The following is an 18,287-nucleotide window of genomic DNA, read 5'->3' on the forward strand; positions in this document are numbered from 1 at the left end:
TAAAGCAATCATTGTACTATATACAGTTAGCCCTGTGTATCCATGGGTTCTGCAACCATGGATTCAACCAATCATGACTGAAAATATTTGGAAAACAAATTCCACAAAGTTCCAAAATGCAAAACTTGCATTTGCTACATTCGGAATACTATGTTGAATCCACACAAATGAAATGATGTGTAGGAACTGTATTAGATATTTTAATGATCTAGAGATGCTTTAAAGTATATAGGAGACTGTGTGTAGGTCACATGCAAATACTATGCCATTTTTTTTTATAAGCAACTTGAACATCCATGGATTTTGTTATCTACGGGGTCCTGGGACCAATCCTCCATGGCTACTGAGAGATGACTATCCTTTAGGCATCAAAACACTTATTATGGAAGAAAATGGCAGCAGTGGCAAGAGTTATTCAATCTCTCCAAATCACTGCCTGTAAAGAGAACTAACTAGAAGCAAAACCCAAAAATCCATGGCCAACACTCACAACAAGGTAAAAAAAATATTCCCACAAACCCCAAAGTACAAGCTCTGTGTATTCTCCTTTCCTTTCAAAATCCTCTCCGTTTTATAAACATTTCACGTAACAAACCAAGACATCCTAGAGTTGTCTTATTTTTAATCCTAGTTACGTTGATTAGGGCAAGATGTAGAAGGCTAATTATTTCTATGAGCTGGACATTGTACTTCTACACAGAATGAAAATGTTCTCTCCTTAAAGTAACCATTTCACATTCTTGGCTCACATTAAGCATCTTTAAAAACTTCACATTTTGTTGAAACAAAATGTTGTCAAGCCAGGTCCTTTACTTTTTTAACTCTCATGTATAAAAATAAAACAACACCTCTGAGAAAGTTCCTTAACTTTGCTGGTCACCCACAAGTGGCCACAATGGTCTTGACGTTACTTTAGACTTAGAAATAAATGAACTTTCTAAGAACATTTGAAACCTAGTATTTTTATAAGTAAAAAAACTTTATGCAACTGATTAAAGTCTTTTGTGAATCACATGTAAAGCATTAAAAATGACAGTACACTAAGACTTCTACATTTTATTCGCTTTTTTAAAAACAAGGTACTATAAAATAATACCCATTTACTAAAAGAAGCAATGCCATAATATGGTATAAAAGAAGGCTACATGCAACAGGTACTACTACAGTTGTTTCCCAATTGTAGTAGTTGTCATTTTCCTCTTTTTCCTATTAGCCACACCATACTGTTTCTCAGTCAAACACATCAGGAGCATTACCCTGGAGAGTTAACGTAAAGGCCTTTGGTATTTACTATACGTGAGATGGGTTCATTACAGAATTTTAGGCAGAAGTATAGTATGACGTCACTTACATTTTAAAGGCTCACTCTGGATGCATCAGAACAAGGATTGGCAAATCATGACCCCCCCACCCAGGGCAAGTCCGGCCTGCCACAATTTTTATAAATTAAGTTTTATTGGAACACAGCCATATGTATGGTCTATATTTATGTATTATCTATAAATGCTACTATGGCAGAGTAGCTGGCCTTCTGTAGAAAAAAATCTGTTACCTATGCTTTAAAAAATAGATCCTAGGGAGAAAAAGGGAGAAACAGGAAGACAAATGGAATGCTACCACGGTAATATAAATGAGAATTAAGGGTGATTCACACCAACGTGATAGCAGAGTAGTGGTGAAAAACAGTAAAGTGCTGAATATATTTATAATCCATTAGATAATTAATTCCCTGATGGACTGGATGTAGAATATGAGAGAAAAGGCGGAATCGAGGATATGTCCAGGGTTTCTGGTATAAACAACTAAGAGTCATCACACTACTGAAATAAAGAGGGCTGCGGTACAGCAGGTTTGAGGAAAAAGCTTGATAAATAAGTTTTGCAGGTGTTAGATGTGAGGAGTAAAATGATATCCAAACACTAACTTGATATATACACCATTATCAAATCAAGTAACCATTATATTATGCACTGAGTATATCACAGAGATCCCACAACCCAGGAATTTCCACTATGTTTTATTCAGAGCAGCCTTGATTTTATAAGTTTTATATATTGAGGAGACGAGCTAAAAGTTTGTTTGAAAAAATTTTCCTTTGACTAATAAAAAGCAAAAGACATAAAAGTTTGAAAATCATAATACTGCCTCAATATGAACTGTTAATTGCTAGACAAGTATTTCTCCCCATAAGGAAATTATCTATATTCAATGGGAAAGCTAACAACTTTTATATCAAGACAGGTAAGTTGTATATTAAATAGGAATAATCGTACGTATGATTTTGAAAGACTGGCATCACCAAAAATCATTACGAGGACAAAACTTATTCCCCAGTAATTCCTGAGGAACTTAGAATGTTTGGTTGAGGCAGATTTCTGTCACTTATTAATTACAATCATTAAGAAGTTAAGAATGCACTGAGTATTCTTCAACATTTCCAGCTCCATGATTTGAGTTTTCTTTTAATGTGGAAAGTATAAATAATTGATTTATTTCCTTTCCAAATATGGGAATGCTTCTGGGCCCACTCAAATCTTATTTCCTCTATGGAGCTTCATCTGAAATCCCAACATAAGATGCCCTGTTTAAGAAGAGAAATACTTCTATGTTTATTTGAGATAACTAGAGGACTAAGGAATAAGAACAAGTCTATCTACTATCTGTTAGATCACTTGCTAGGCATGTGAACAAAATTTAAACTAAAGGGAATACTCTCCAGTATCCTAACCTTATCATATTTAAAGTGACCCACATAAATCTACTGGCAGAATCATCTTATTCCAATACTTTGTCACAACAGTGAAATTAAAATATGCCAAATGTTAACAATAGATCTCTATGTGCCAGTACATGAAGGTGCCCATCGTATTAATTTGAGGAAAATTATCAAATTAAAGGGGACCAGATGAAGCAAACTATACTCTTGGGATGAAAACATTGTTCTCACAGTGACTTATCACTCCAAACCTCTAAAGTTCATCAAAACTGTCCTGAAATGAAAAACAATATTTACCTTATTAGCCAGATCCATGGCTAAACCCAGTTTTCTTTAACCAATCTGTCTACTACATACACAAAATAACAAATCAGACTACATTTATCATCACTGACAAGGTAGAAAAGAAAAACTGTGGGCAAATGTGTGGGATTGTCTTTGGTAAAGCTTCCCCAAACAAAAGTAAAGAAGGCAACAAGAATAACAGTTGAGGAATCCAAATTAAAGTAACTCATAATGCTGAAATAATAACAAATGTAGAAAAACTAAACACTTAAAACAAAATAGATATATTATGTTCTTATATTTTTTGAAAACTCAGTGGGGATAAAGACCCTACAGTCTCCTACTATTTAGTTCTACAAATGACAACTTATACCTAAATGGCAGAGGTTACAAAAAAATCTTCCTTTTAACCAAATATTATTCCCATTCACAGTCTTTTGGGAAGCAGAAAGCATGCCCCTTGTGTTGTATTTACTTTGGAACAAAAATTAAACAGTTCTCATTTTCATTCGTATGTAAAGAATTTCAACTCCATAAGAGGTGACACATATGCTTCCTATAATATTTCTTACATTCTCTGCTTTCTCTAAAACTGTCTACAGACTTAACTGTAGTAATCAAATCAATATTGCTACTGACCAAAAAACTGAAAACTTATGGCTCACACTCTATATATTAATGAAGAAATGTTACAAGCCCATCTTATCCCACTTCTGCTTCATATTTGCCTTGGACCAAGTAGTCTGTTTATTTTCAGCAATAGCAAATAAGTGTGGTTAAACTTAAAGGCAATTTATAGACTAATATACTGTATGTGTTTTATCATTATGTATTTCACATAAATAAATCCTACCGAACTGTGAAGAAAAATCTGATCTTTTTAAGATTAAATGGTCAATATTTAGAATATGGCAATTTTCTAAGTAAATACTTCTACATGCTAAATATCTAAAAACCCAAATAAACTAAATATATTTAGGTATACTTCTTTTATTACTGTGTACTTGAGTCTTTTCTATTATTTGCTGATACACTTCAACAATGTTTGTGATCAACTGTACTTCAAAATCTATGCTTTAACTCTTCCCCTAGAGAACACTAAATTTATTATTTTAAAAACCAAACCTTTTGTTTTCTTTCTTTGGGCTTCTTTTTCTTTGGTGATATTGGTCCATCTTTTTCTTCATTTACTTTTTTCCTTTCCTTTTTAATCTGTTTTTGTTTCTGTTTTTCAGATTCTTCTTCTTCATCTGAACTGCTTTCTGCTTTCTTGGTTTTATTCTTAGGAACTTTCTTTGGTGGCTGAAGATTAATTCCTGCATCTGCTGTCCAGTCAGAGTAATCACTAGAGTAGTCACTAGACAGAGAGAAGGAATTTTTAGATCACACACAAGATAAAATTTTAAGACTTGTTTTATAAAAATGAAAAGATTATAATAAAGAGAAATGACAGAACAACAAATACTTTAAAAAATACTTCCCTAATTTTCAACTCATCTTCAAGTTTCTTAAAATTCTATAGGGTTTACTTAATTATTGCAAAAAAACAAAACAAAACAAAACAAAACAAGATAAATAAGGTCACAACTTTAAGTGAAAAAACAAACTTAAGTAACTTCCATGATATTAAGAAAAACATTGGCTTCTGCATGCTGCATATGTTACAAATTCTGTGGGCATGTAAAAATAAGGAAGAGGGGTTTACTTTTCTCAGTTCTACTGACAGCAGAAAGATAGCCCTGGAGAGCACAGAAGGTGTCAGCACTGAGGAGGAGATAAGGTGATTCCTTTTCTGAGGGGAAGTGGGAGTTCTAGACAGGGGGATCTCTTCTGGTCCAGTACTAGCACTCTCAAGGTAGCTAAATATTGAACTGGCAGAGTCAGAAGTGTTCCTACCCAGTGGGAAAACTGTGTTTGCAAACTTTACTGAGCGTGTAAAGAAACTTCATTTAGATAAAATTATTCTACCTACCTATACCTTAAGTGTATCTTATGCTTCAAAGCATGCCATGATTCAGAAATATACAAGCTGTACTATATTTTGTATACTGCTTCCAATCATGTTTTTCATTTATTTTTAGTTTGCTTTCACTGACATATACTTTGGCAATCTGATCATGCTGTAAAACAAACTAGTTTTATTATCTTCTATATTAACTTTAGTATGTGAGCATATTTAACGTATTTTGTACAATTTTATGAACATAAATGTTTAAAGGAATCTAAGTTATACTATGTTAAAAGTAATAATTAGCTTGCCTAGATTTAATAATATATGACTTCATGCCTCTAAAAAATACTGTTAATAACATTAACAGTGAAAAGGCAGATTTTTCTGGAGTTTTATTCTATTGTCACTACTCCTCTCCACTGTTCAAATGTTCTTTATAAGCATGTACCTAAATCTCTGATTATTCTAATGATCCCAGGTAAGAATCAAGTAAGATGTTTTCTAGTATGATTTAGTGATTTTACTATGAAATTTAAAATGATTTTTAAGAACTTAAACTGTTTTCAGATATGTTATTCTAAAATAGGTTGTCTTCAACTTACGAGCATTTTATTTATACTAACCCCAGCCACAGCCACTGTAAATGGCACCTGACAAATCTCAGAGTTATCATCTATGGAGTACTTGGCTCTTACAGAAGATCTTCTGCTGTCAGCATAAACAAAATAACAAACTCCAGAGCCCAACATTCTTTACACCTGTCCTAAACTGCTAAAACCACCACTACTCTTTTAATACAGAAGCCCCTATGTCATCTCAGGGTTTGAAATACTCGGATTCTATTGTTGAGCCAAAAGAAAGTGAAGTTTTCCTTCAGTGACCTGTTTTGAATACAGAAAACTACTAGATATAACGATAGGCATTTGTGTATCATTACCAGAAATCACACTGTGAGAACAGGAGTGCCCTTGATTTGAACGGGCATGAGGAACTCTTATAGCCTATACTTCATACTTTGTCTCTTCTATTTTAAGAGTCACTAAGGTGGGGGATAAATGTAGCAGCTAATCATAACTGCGATCCCCAAAGGCTATACTCTGCTCCTGCTAACCTTGCAAGGTCAGCCAAGGTCATAAGCCCTGCAAAAATGTGAATCATCAGTGTAAGGAGTTGAAGGGATCCTCACTTGCATGGTCAAATAAGGTAGGGATAATAAGAAAAAGGAATGTTTATTCCTCTTATCATTAGTATTCCATAAATTCCACTATATGAGATAGTCATTAATGCAGTAAGACTGCATTATTTTCATAACTTTATACTTAAAATAATTTTCAAAACCAGTAATGAAACTAGTTTGTGATTCAACATTATAAAAGCATTCAGAAGAAATAATACAAGATAAAATTAAAAGCATTATTTTGCAGATCTAGTTGTAATCACCAAAAAATTATTTTCTATGGAGAACATATAGCAGAAAGAAAATTTCCGCATTTTGTACAACTTCAAAAACTCTTTGAAGAACTAACTTGGAACTCACAGAGACTTTGAAACGTGTTGCTGGTTTAAAAAAAAATAAGCTTTCTAAAGATTTTATATAACATTTGGAAAAATCATTCATTTACCTAGAACTCCCATCACTGTGCCATGCTCTCTCTTCTTCTTCGGATGTTCCACCACTGACAGCAACTGCTTCACCTTCCTAAGATATGGTGAATACATGTCTTAATGTCTTATTGTATAATTTAATAAAATAACATTTTATGATTATAGAAAATATCAACGATATCTTATAATATCAGTCATATTGAAATATTTTAAACTTGATTTAAATTAGTTGCAAAGGGTGCAGTGGCTCACACCTGTAATCCCAGCACTTTGAGAGGCCAAGGCGGGCGGATCACTTGAGGTCAGGATTTTGATACCAGCCTGGCCAAGACGGTAACACCCCATCTCTACTAAAATACAAAAAAAAATTAGCTGGGCATGGTGCCAGATGCCTGTAATCCCAGCTACTCGGGAGTTTGAGGCACAGAATTGCTTGAACCCAAGAGGCAAAGGTTGCAGTGAGCTGAGATGATACCATTACATTCCAGAAAGAGACTGTCTCAAAAAATAATAATAATAATAAAGTAATAAAAGAATCAGCTGCTTCTCTTTAAACAATTAGTTGCAAAATACAGCTTTTACCTTTTTTCAAATAAATGAGAATACTTAAATGTATATAAAAACACAATCCTTATTAATATTGGATTCAGGGCAATCCTGCAGATGATTACCATTTTAAAAGCCTCACAACATATCTTCTAGATGAAATGATATTAAACTCCATATTTACATTCAAAATTAATTTTTACTTCTTGAGCCTTTGTAAAACATTAAGCTTTCTTTTCTATAGGTGCTTTGAGAAGCTTTAAATAAGGCACATTTATGTTTTACTTATTAAAATAGCCTTCCCATATAAAAAAGGATGTTCCACTTCTGGTCTTATTTTATCCAAATGGTAGAAGATTAAAAAATAGTCAAATACTCTGTTTCTCCTTAGTAAATATTCATGAGTGAACAAAGAATATTATCTGTGAAAGCATTTTCTTCATAAATTTGGGGTTTTTGATCGCAAAAATCTTACATGTCTTCCTTAGTTAAACTTTATGCACCAATAACACCTCATATTTATTAAGCTTTTACTGTATGTTACAAACTATTCTAAGCACTTTGCATGTATCACCCCATTTGGGCTTGAGAATGTACTATTGGTGATAGGAAGAGTTATTTAAATCAAACAAACTAAAGCTTTAAAAAGTTGAGAACTTTGCTCAAGGAAGCACAACAAATAAGCAACAAAACTTGAATTGAGCCCAGGTCACTTTAGTCCAAATTCTGGACAACATTCTGTAAGAATGGTGTTACTTACTTGCTGGGCACACTCAGATAACTTTTAAAGGAGATAACAGGGTGTATTCTTTTAATATTAAATAAAATATTTGGGAAAAATGTTTTCCCACTTTGATATTTTAATGAAGACTTATTTCACAGTTACAAGACATACCATATATAATGAATGTTTATTCCAGTTAAAAAACTAAGCAAAAATGGAAAAGTCAAAATCTAAAAGCATATTTTATTAACAAATTTAATCGCTGCTCGATATACAAATAAATCTAAGCAACTGATATGATTTTTCCCACATTTCATATGTTACTTCCCTAAAGGGGAGAAAAAAGAAACGAAATTATTTCTACATTCCAAATATGAAGTACTAAAGTACAAAACATTTGAACTAACAAATCAGAATTCTTTCAAATTAATTATTTATTCTTCCCAAAGTGATATTTTGTTCTCAGTGGACTCCTCTAAAATTTATTCTAAATTTCCAGAAGGATATTAAAGCATAAATAAATTAGTTTTGAAGACACTTGAAGGACTTATTATAACAAATGTGTTATAAGTTTTTGCCAGAATGAATGTATCATTTTGATCTGGCCATATGAGGACCGAAAGCCACTGGAAACTAACTTAAAGTGTGGTTTGAATACTCTCAGATTGAGTTAATGTTGCCCTGGCCAAAGAGCATATACTTAGAGAATTCTCATATATGCCTAGCATTTCAAAGCACAACATGGCTTCTAAAGTGTATAGTAGTCAATATCTAAAACGATTACATCTCTGACTTGTGAGGGAGGAAGGTGATGGGGAGGATTGAGAAGAAAAGAGGAACGGAGATGGTTTAACTGCTTAATAAAATTGGTTTGTGATTGCAAATTGATTACTTTCACTGAAATAATACACAATTTAGTAAGGACAGTAATATTTATTGAAATAATGATGCATGAGGAATATTTAAAAATTACACTGAGAGAGCTATAAAGTTACAAAGAAATTAAAAACTAACAAAGACTGTCAAATGCCTATTGATTTGTTGTTATATTTACATTATACTAGCTTCATGGTATCACTTAAAGAGCTTGGTTTTAAAGTGAAACAAACTTGCATTTAATCTCTGCTCTACCTCTTAATAGGTGATTATATAACCTAAGTATCTTTGAGCCTCAGAATCCTTATCTATAAAATGAGAATAATTAATTCACAAGGATTTTGTGGATTCGAAATTATGTGTATGTGTACCATGCCTAGGAATAGATTTTTAGAAAATAAAACCTGTCTGTGTAAGACCCCAAAATGCCATATTTAAGCTACTATAAACATATCAATAAATACAAAGAATGAAACTCGTATTTTAAAAATAAGTAAAAATGAAATTTATGAATGTGCTGATATCTTACATCTGAAGAACTAGTGCCATTTTCTATCTCTTCTGAGGGTCTAGGAGTCTCTTCCAATGCAGATCTCGTACGATAATTGTGTTGATTTGTCTGCTGCTTTTTGGATTCTCCAAGATCCAGGAAATGCTCATGAGTGTGATTCTAGAAAAAAGTAAATTACATTTATTCACAGTATGTTTAAAGAGCAGGATTTTTGTTTAAAAGTTCATTTATTTTTTAAATAAAAAAAAAAATTCAAGCTGGGCATGGTGGCACATGCCTGTAGTCCCAGCTACTCAGGAAAATTGCATAAGCTTAGAGTTCAAGGCTGCAGTGAAAGATGATTGCACTACTGCACTCCACCCTGGGTAACAAAGTGAGATAATTTATCCTAACATATAAGAACAATAAAAACATTTGTTTGTATTTAAGATGTAACTTTTAACATTACATCAAGTTAAATCAAGGCTTATTGTGGCATGCTGATATTCACTTGCTGATTGATTAGTTATAAAAACACTGATTTTTCTAATTAGTGGCAGACATAAGGATTCATGATACAAGTCTAGACCAAACACTGAACTCTTCTGAATTCTACCTCAAACCTACAGAAGTAAGAAAAAGGAAAATGGGCTGTGAGGTACATGTAAGAGACACAGGCAAACTGGAAACTAAAATGGGGATCATAAAGCTACCCTGCCATTATAAGGATAAGATGTCATATGGATGGGCTATTTTTCTTCTGCTGGAATAAATGTGAGAAGTCTTCTGCAGCAGATGAGAATACAACCAGTAAGCACTAAAAAACTGACAAAGTCCGACACAGTGATGAAGACAAAATCAATGAACTTCAAACCTATACCTAAAACACACAAAGAAGCTGAATAAAGCTAGCTCAAAAATGCATACAAGGGCCAGCTATTGGAGCTCATGCCTGTAATCCCAGCACTTTGGGGGTCCAAGGTGGAGAACTGCACTTTGATGTCAGGAATTCAAGACTAGCCAGGGCAATGGCAAGACCCTGTCTCTACGAAGTCAAAAAATTTTAAAGTTTAAAGTTAAGCCAGGCATGGTGGTACAAACCTATAGCCCCAGCTATTTGTGGTGACAAGGCAAGAAAATCACTTGAGCTGCTGCGGTCAGCTAGGACCATCCCACTGCACTCCAGCCTGGGTTAACACCATGAGACTTTGTCTTCCCACCAACCAAACAAAAAAAAGAATCACGTCCATAAAATAAATTCAGGGTCTTCTCACAGAAAAAATAAAGAATCAATTGGACATTCTTGAATTGAAACTAACCATTAAATTTGGGAAAAATAAATGCTAGCCAGCTGACCATATAAATAATAACTGAAACTATTACAGTTGTTTTAACAAGACACTAAAAATATGTAAGTGTGCATGCACACACATATACATATATGTATACACTAAGTATCACTCCTTTTATTTCTTAAAAAGCTTTCAAAGTACTAATGAATTAAAAGATAAGCACATCTTTTATTTTTAATAGATTAACATATTCCATCCATAAAGGTAGTAGCAAGCAATACAAACTCTCATCATCATTATATAAGTTTATCTCAACAAAGGAAGGGAAAAGGGTATTCTTTCTACTCACCATGAATAAGCCAGCCAATCAACCAACCAAAAAACAAGATTATTTCAGAAAGTAATTTTTCTTTATTATACTAACAGGAATTCTAGCACTGTGAGGTCCTACTGATCCCAAGGTGTGATACCCTTAGTTAAAAAAAGAAAGGACTACTTGAGTATTTTGAAGAGAAGACTAATAAAACAGAAAAGTGAATTCTAGAAAAGAAGACTGATAAGGAGGTTTTAAAAACTAAAATCAAAAAAGGAAAGGAGCAGGAAGCTGGTGAAGAAGCCCAGTTTTTTTTTTTTCTTTGTTTCAATGATTGCTTTAGATAGTGACTTGGACTGAAAAAGAAGTTTCACATAGGCTTCCTCAATTTCAGACTCTAAGGCTCTGAAGCTTTCAAGTGAAGATTTTTTTTCAAAAATAAAAAAAAAAAAAAAAAAAAAAAAAAAAAAGGAAAGGAAAAAGGGATACTTGTGATTCCTTCACACTTGTAAGTACAAATCTCTCTCCAATTAGGCCACAACCAATTGAAATCTACCTGGTGCAAAAGTTTTCCCAGAGTAGGATGACAGAGAACCCAGTAAGGCAAAACTAGTAGGGAAAATCCACCTCTCTTAATGGAGAAAATGAGAACTATAATCTGTAGCAGCATTACCTGACTTGATTATCTAGAATAACAAATAGATGCAAGACACTAAAAAAATACATAGAAAAACATTAACAAAACACTATTTTAGACTGTACAAAGATGGCTCACAAGATTGTGAAGAGCTAAAGAAAGTTCTTGATAAGGCTTTAGTATAATTTATTAGATGTAATGAGTATATAAGAATTGGCACTTTGGGAAAGGGTACACTAGAAAGCAGGAATGGAATTAAAAATTTTAAATGGTAAACAATAGATAATCCAGAGATAATCAAGAATTAACTATGTTAATTTTATATCATTAATTATCCTGTTTATAAAATTAACATTTTAAATTACAAAACGGTCATTATACCTATGAAGCAATTATTAAACATCAAAGGAATTAATATGTACCTTTGAGACAGTGGGTATTTTATTCTCTTTTGGAACAGTTAAGTGTTTTCTTTTCTCTTCTGACCTGTAAGTCTTTATTTCTTCTTCTCCCTTTGCAGTTCTCCATTCTTCTTGCCTACTGAAAGACAAAAGCCAGATGCGTTAATCTAGAATTTTACACATAACATTCCTCCAAAAGGAATGTTAGGTATCAAGAAAGGAATGCTACTCTTGATGTTTTATTTTTAGATGGAAGCACCTGATAAAGCTTTCTGAGTTTAATTTCATAAGTTGTGGGCTCAGAACATCTGTCATTTAATTATTTAAAACTCTGTCTACTTGACACTACTGGTTCCTGCTATTGTCTTTGGCAAACCAAGTATTAGATTCTGGGAACATGATGATTCCTAGGGAAACTTTTCCAAGAGAGAGAAATTGGATTTTTTTTTTTTTTTTTTAGGATAGGGCCTATGCTTTGATAATCTTCTGTGCCATATAGATAGCTGGAATCTTCTTAAAAATTCAATACAACAGAGCCTGAGGTTAAACAGAAAGCCCTGAAAGAACTACACTCTTTCCAGGGAGGTCAGGTTTCACCTTACAAATTCAAACATCAAGGTGAAATTGAACAGCAGAAGTGAGGAACACCAATTTTAAACTTAAATTTCATAAAACAAACTCATGAGAACAAGTAATTTATCTTTTACTTTATTATCTTACAACTCTAAAGTTTTTGAAATGCAAGGCTATTTGAACTTTAATTCTCCCTTAAGATTTCATAATAAGGGAGTTAATACTAAAACACAGTGCAACTATACACGGTTGATATTTCTTTACTGGATGATACTAATGTTATCATGTTACTTAACTGCACAATCTCCACTGTGGATGGTCATAATTCTGAATGGAAAATAAAATGAGCAAATCTTGTGAAAAAAGCAGGCTTGGATTTAATTTTTTGTTCTTAGTTTTTTTTAAAAAAAAAAAATTAAATTTTTTACTGAAATAATTATAGACTGACATACAGTTGTAAGAAATAATAGAGCGATTATTTGTATCCTTTATCCAGTTTCCCAAATGGTAACACTTTACAAAGCATGGCACAACATCATAAGGAGGATGCTGACATTTATACAAACCATTGATCTTATTCAGACTTCCCCAGTTTTACTTCTATTAGTTTCTATGTGTGTGGTCTGTGGCAACCCTGCATTGAGCAAGTGCCATTTTCCAACTGCCTGTCTGTGCAAACTTCGTGTCTGTGTCACATTCTGGTAATTCTCAAAATATTTCAAGCTTTTTCCCTACCATTAATTAATTATGGAGATCTGGTGTCAGTAATTTGTTATGCTTTTATTGCAGTTGTTTGGAAGGGCCTGAACCTCACCTATAAAGGATAATGAACTGACAAATGTTACATGTGTTCTGACTGCTCTACCACCTAGTCATTGCCCCATCTTCTCCCTCTCCTCAGGCCTCACTATGCCCTGAGACAGAGCTACATTAAAGTTAGGCCAATTAAAAACCCTACAATGGCCTCTAACTGATCCAGTGAAAACATTTCTCACTTTAAATCAAAGGTAGAAATGATTACAGGTATTGATCAACTTACCACCTATGCAACTTATGACCATTCGACTTTACAACCACAATCACTAGCCACGACTGCTCCGCATCTGGCAGCACAAACGTTGCCCAGCTGGGCGTACGAGAGTGTGGACCAGCTTCCGGCAGCACTACAATCTCCGCGTGCACCATTTCAACTGTACATATAGCCTACTCAACTTACGACCAAATCGTGTTATGACCAGTCCGCGGTCCCGACCGTGGTCATTAAGTCGAGCACTAGCTGTATACCGTGATAAAGGCATGTCAAAAGCCAAGAGAGGCTGTAAGCCGACACTATGCCTCTTGTGCCAACCAACCATGTTTTGAATGCAAAGGAAAAGTTCTTGAAGAAGTTAAATGTGCTACTCCAGTGAACGTAAGAATGATACAAAAGTGAACCAGACTTGTTGCTGATATGGAAATAGTTTTTGTGGTCTGGATACAAGATCAAACCAGCTACAACATTCCCTCAAGACAAAACCTAATCCAGAGTAAGGCCTTAACTCTCTTCCTTTCTATGAAGGTTGGAAGGCAGGAAAAACTGCAGAAGAAAAGCTGGAAGCTAGCAGAAGCTGGTTCATGAGGTTTACAGGAGGAGATACCTGTGTAACAGGGAAGTACAGGGTGAAGCACCAAGTGCTGATGAAGTAGTTGCAGCAATTAATTCAGAAGATCTAGCTAAGATCACTGCAAAGAGTTGCTACACTAAACAACAGATCAGTGTTTTAACAGATGAAACAGCCATCTTATGGAAGAAGAGATCATTTGGACTTTCACAACTACAGAGAAGTCAGTGCTTGTCTTCAAAGCTTCAAAGGACAGTCTAAATCTCTTGTTAGGGGCTAATGCAGTTAGTGACTTCAAGTTGAAGTTAACGCTCATTTATCATTCCAAAAATCCTAGGGCACTTAAGAATTATGATAAATATATTCATCTTGTGCTCCATAAATAAAAGAACAAATTCTAGATGACAGCACATCTGTTTATAGCATGATTTACTGAATAATTTTAGCCCACTGTTGAGATCTAGTACTCAGAGAAGATGATTCCTTTCAAAATATTACTGTTCACTGACAATGCACCTCGTAACCCACAAGCTCGGACAGAGATATACAAGGTGATAAGTGTTATTTTCATGTCTGCTAACCCAACATCCATTCTGCAGCCTATGGGTCAAGGGAGTAATTTTGATTTTCAAGTCTTATTAAGAAATTACATTTCATAAGGCAATAGCTGCACTAGTTCGTTATTCTGCTAATAGATTTGGGCAAAGTACATTGAAAACCTTCTGGAAAGGATTCACCATTCTAGATGCCATTAAGAACATTCATGATTCACGTGAAGAGGTCAAAATATCAGGATTAACAGGAATTTGAAAGAAGCTGATTCCAATCCTCATGGATAATTCTGAGGCTGAAGACATCAGTGGAAGAAGTTACTACAGATGTAATGGAAACAGCAAGAGAACTAGAATTAGAAGTGACACCTAAAGATGTGACTGAAATGAAGTTTCATAATAAAACTTCAAACAAATGAGGAGCTGCTCATGGATGAACAAAGAGGTTTCTTGACACAGTCTACTCTAGTGAATATGCTTTGAACACTGTTGAAATGATAACAAAGGATGTGGAAAATTACATGAACTTAATTAATAAAGCCATGGCAGGGTCTGAGAGGAGGGACTCCAGTTTTGAAATAAGTTCTATACAGAAATCTTTCATGAAAAGAGTCGAATCAATATAGGAAACTTTATTGTTTTCTTCTTTTAAGAATTTTCCAAAGCCATTCCAACCTTCAGAAACCTCCACTCTGATCAGCCAGCAAGAAGCAAGACCCTTCAGCAGCAAGAAGAGTATAATCACTGAAGGCTCAGATGGTTGTAAGCATTTTTCAGCAGTAAAGAATTTTTAAATTAGGTATGTAGTTTTTATCAGAACTAATGATATTGTACAATTAACAGATTATAGAATAGTATAACCGTAACTTTTACATGCACTGGAAAATCAAAAAACATCACATGAGCTGCTTTTATTGCACTGGTCTGGAATCAAAACTTCAATATCCCCAAAGTATGCCTGTATCTTAGCAACCTCAATCTGTTCTCCATTCCTATACCCTTGCCATTTCAACACTATTTCATAAATGGAATCATACAGAATGTACTTTGAAATTATTTTTCCCCATTCAGCTTAATTCCCTCAAGATTCACACACATTGTATCAATATGTTGTTCCTTTTTATTGCATAGTAGTCCATCATATGAATATACCATTGTTTAACCATCTACCCATTAAAATACATCCTATTATCTTTCTGGCTTCTGGCCATTACAAATAAAGCTGCTATACATTTATGTTCAGGTTTCTGTATGAACATGAGTTTTTATTTGTTTAGGATAAACACATATCCCCAATAGTGCAATTGCTGGGTCATATGACAAGGCAGTTAGTTGCATGTTGAGGACTTTAGAAAAGTGCAAAACTGTTTTCCAAAATGGCTGTATCATTTTGCATTCCCACTAGCAATGCATGAGTAATTCAGTTTTCTCTACATCCTCTCTAGTATTTAGTGCTGTCACTTATTTTACACTTTAACCATTCTGAGAAGAATGGAGTGATATTTCATTGTGGTTTAAACTTCTCTTTCCCCAATGGTTAATGACATGGGTGATCTCATGTGCTTATCTGCCATCTATCGACCCTCTTCAGTGAATGTCTGTTCATGTCTTCTGCCCATTCTCTGGCTGAATTCTGTTGTTTACTATTGAGTTCTGAGAATTACTTCTATGTTACTTAGCCCCCTGCTGGATATGTCACTGGATTTCTTTTTAGTTAATGGACTACAATGACCCATTTCAGAGCCTTTTACAGGCAAACTTTAGACTACCCACTGGAGAGATTCTCAGGAAGATTCCCACAGGACGAGTACTAAGTTTGAGAGACAACACTCTAGGAAGCCCAAAGAAAGAATATCTGTTAAAGTTACGGCCACAGCCTTGCTTGATCATAGGTCAATGAATAGTTAAGCCCAATGATAAAGCAATAAAAGGATGAAGAATATTTAAGAGAAACAAATCTTCCTCACTCCTCAGGTTCCCTTCCATGTGCAGGAGTCCAACCACCCACTAGCAATAATATCTCCTGATCCATTACACTCTAGAGGAGGAATAAATTAGTCAACTGATATGCTCTGGAAGAAAAACCCAGCTTAGCATAGTCCAGCCTTATGCCATTGTGTGCAATGTATAAATTTTGTCCTGCATCTTTAAGAAACAAATCACATGTTCCATAAAGGGAGAAACTGTGACCCACTGCTATCTGCCTCTAGGGAATATTACTTTTTGTTACTGATACAGTTTTGTGGAATATTACTTTTTGTAACAAAAGTAGTATTTACTGATTTACTATGTGTCTTATTCTCCATGCCATTTTTCAATTATTTCAGAATTGGTGTTGAAAAATGGGCACTATTTACTTGACCTCTTTCAAACCTTAACATTAGAATTAAAAAGCAAACAAGAATTCAACTAAAAATATACCATGTGAGTTAATTAACTTATGAAGAATAACAGGGCATATCTGTCTTAAGAAAGTGTAAATTTATATCTTTGGTGTATATTTAATTCTAAATCCTAACATAAATTCAAAGTATGTCCAATCAAAAAGCATAATCTATATAAACATTAAGACAAAAATTTTAATTATGTAACTATTATCTTCTGAATTTAAGAACTAGAAAATCTTAAATTCAAATTCACATTTTGACCTTCATACTTAGAACACACTTCATACACATAAATCAGCATTAATTAGGTTCATACGGGTCTCATTCATGAGTATTTCATGACCAAAGAATCAAAAGGAACTGGATATAAAGTTCCCTCATGGCTGGTATAAGAGAATAAAACTTTATTCAATCAATACTTTTAAATTCATAAACGTATACTTTTAAATATAAATATTTTAATATATAAAATATTTTTTGTATTTTCCAATTAATGATTTTTTTTTGCATTTGAATATCATGTGAATAGCTGGCTAAATCCATTTAAAAAATTTAAAAATTATAACAAACTTTATAAAATGTATTTTAAGATATAAACTGGACAAATCAAGATTGAAATATGCTACTCAATAAAACCTTCTATTTCGTCAATCCAAATTTATCATTTTCCTGCTGCTAACACGTATCATTCTTATCATTTACACAAATCATTCAAGAAATAAACGTATTTTAGAAGCAATTTTTTTTACAGAGTCATGAATAGTTCATACTACCTTTTCAGATAAATTTCAGAGGAATTACAGAGCTGAAAACGTATTATGCTTTGAACGAACTCAAAATGAACACAATGAACTATGGTACACAAAAATTCACAACTTCCCTTACCTGGCTACACCAGCTGATAGCTCAGGTACTACTACCCTTCGACTCCAAGCTACAAGATCCCGCTCTGTGGCTATTTCACTTCTTGGTGCGTTGCTGTGCATTTGCCGGACACCTTCAATTTGTCCACTACGTCTTAGTCCTACGTTTGGTGGTGAATGAACCTCTGAGGTAGAACTTATGGAACCTAAGTGAAAAAGTTAGTATATTAAAGTTAGTATATTAAGTTCTACTTAGAGATATTTCTCCATTAGTTTATAGCAGAAAAAAGAGACAAAACACTATCTTCCACATGAAACTTCATATCGTGGAAAATAATTAAATTACTGTATCAGGAACTAAATCACAGGCAAAAGTTTAATGAAAACAAAACATGGTTATTCAGTTGATTAGATAAGTCAATGAATCATAACTATGGACTATTAAGCCCCAAGGATATAAAATCATTACTTTAAAA

At 33.8% G+C, this 18,287-nt stretch overlaps 1 protein-coding gene across 6 annotated transcripts in view; it reads right to left on the reverse strand.

The window, feature by feature from the left end:
* The window catches only part of LOC108309848 (pleckstrin homology domain interacting protein), a 144,491-nt gene that overhangs the window by 39,965 nt on the left and 86,239 nt on the right, over nt 1–18,287 (reverse strand). For 4 of the 6 annotated variants that reach the window (XM_037741288.1, XM_017536400.2, XM_037741290.1 and 1 more), the window contains 5 exons: nt 17,834–18,017; nt 11,858–11,975; nt 9,233–9,373; nt 6,575–6,651; nt 4,127–4,358 (listed from right to left, as the gene is read on the reverse strand). In XM_037741288.1, coding sequence (XP_037597216.1) covers nt 4,127–4,358; nt 6,575–6,651; nt 9,233–9,373; nt 11,858–11,975; nt 17,834–18,017 — 752 coding nt within the window. The remainder of the gene's footprint in view (nt 1–4,126; nt 4,359–6,574; nt 6,652–9,232; nt 9,374–11,857; nt 11,976–17,833; nt 18,018–18,287) is intronic. The other 2 variants (XM_037741289.1, XM_017536401.2) reach the window with 1 other exon arrangement.

This window comes from Cebus imitator, unplaced genomic scaffold (assembly GCF_001604975.1).
Source record: "Cebus imitator isolate Cc_AM_T3 unplaced genomic scaffold, Cebus_imitator-1.0 Scaffold98, whole genome shotgun sequence".
Lineage (NCBI taxonomy): Eukaryota > Metazoa > Chordata > Mammalia > Primates > Cebidae > Cebus > Cebus imitator.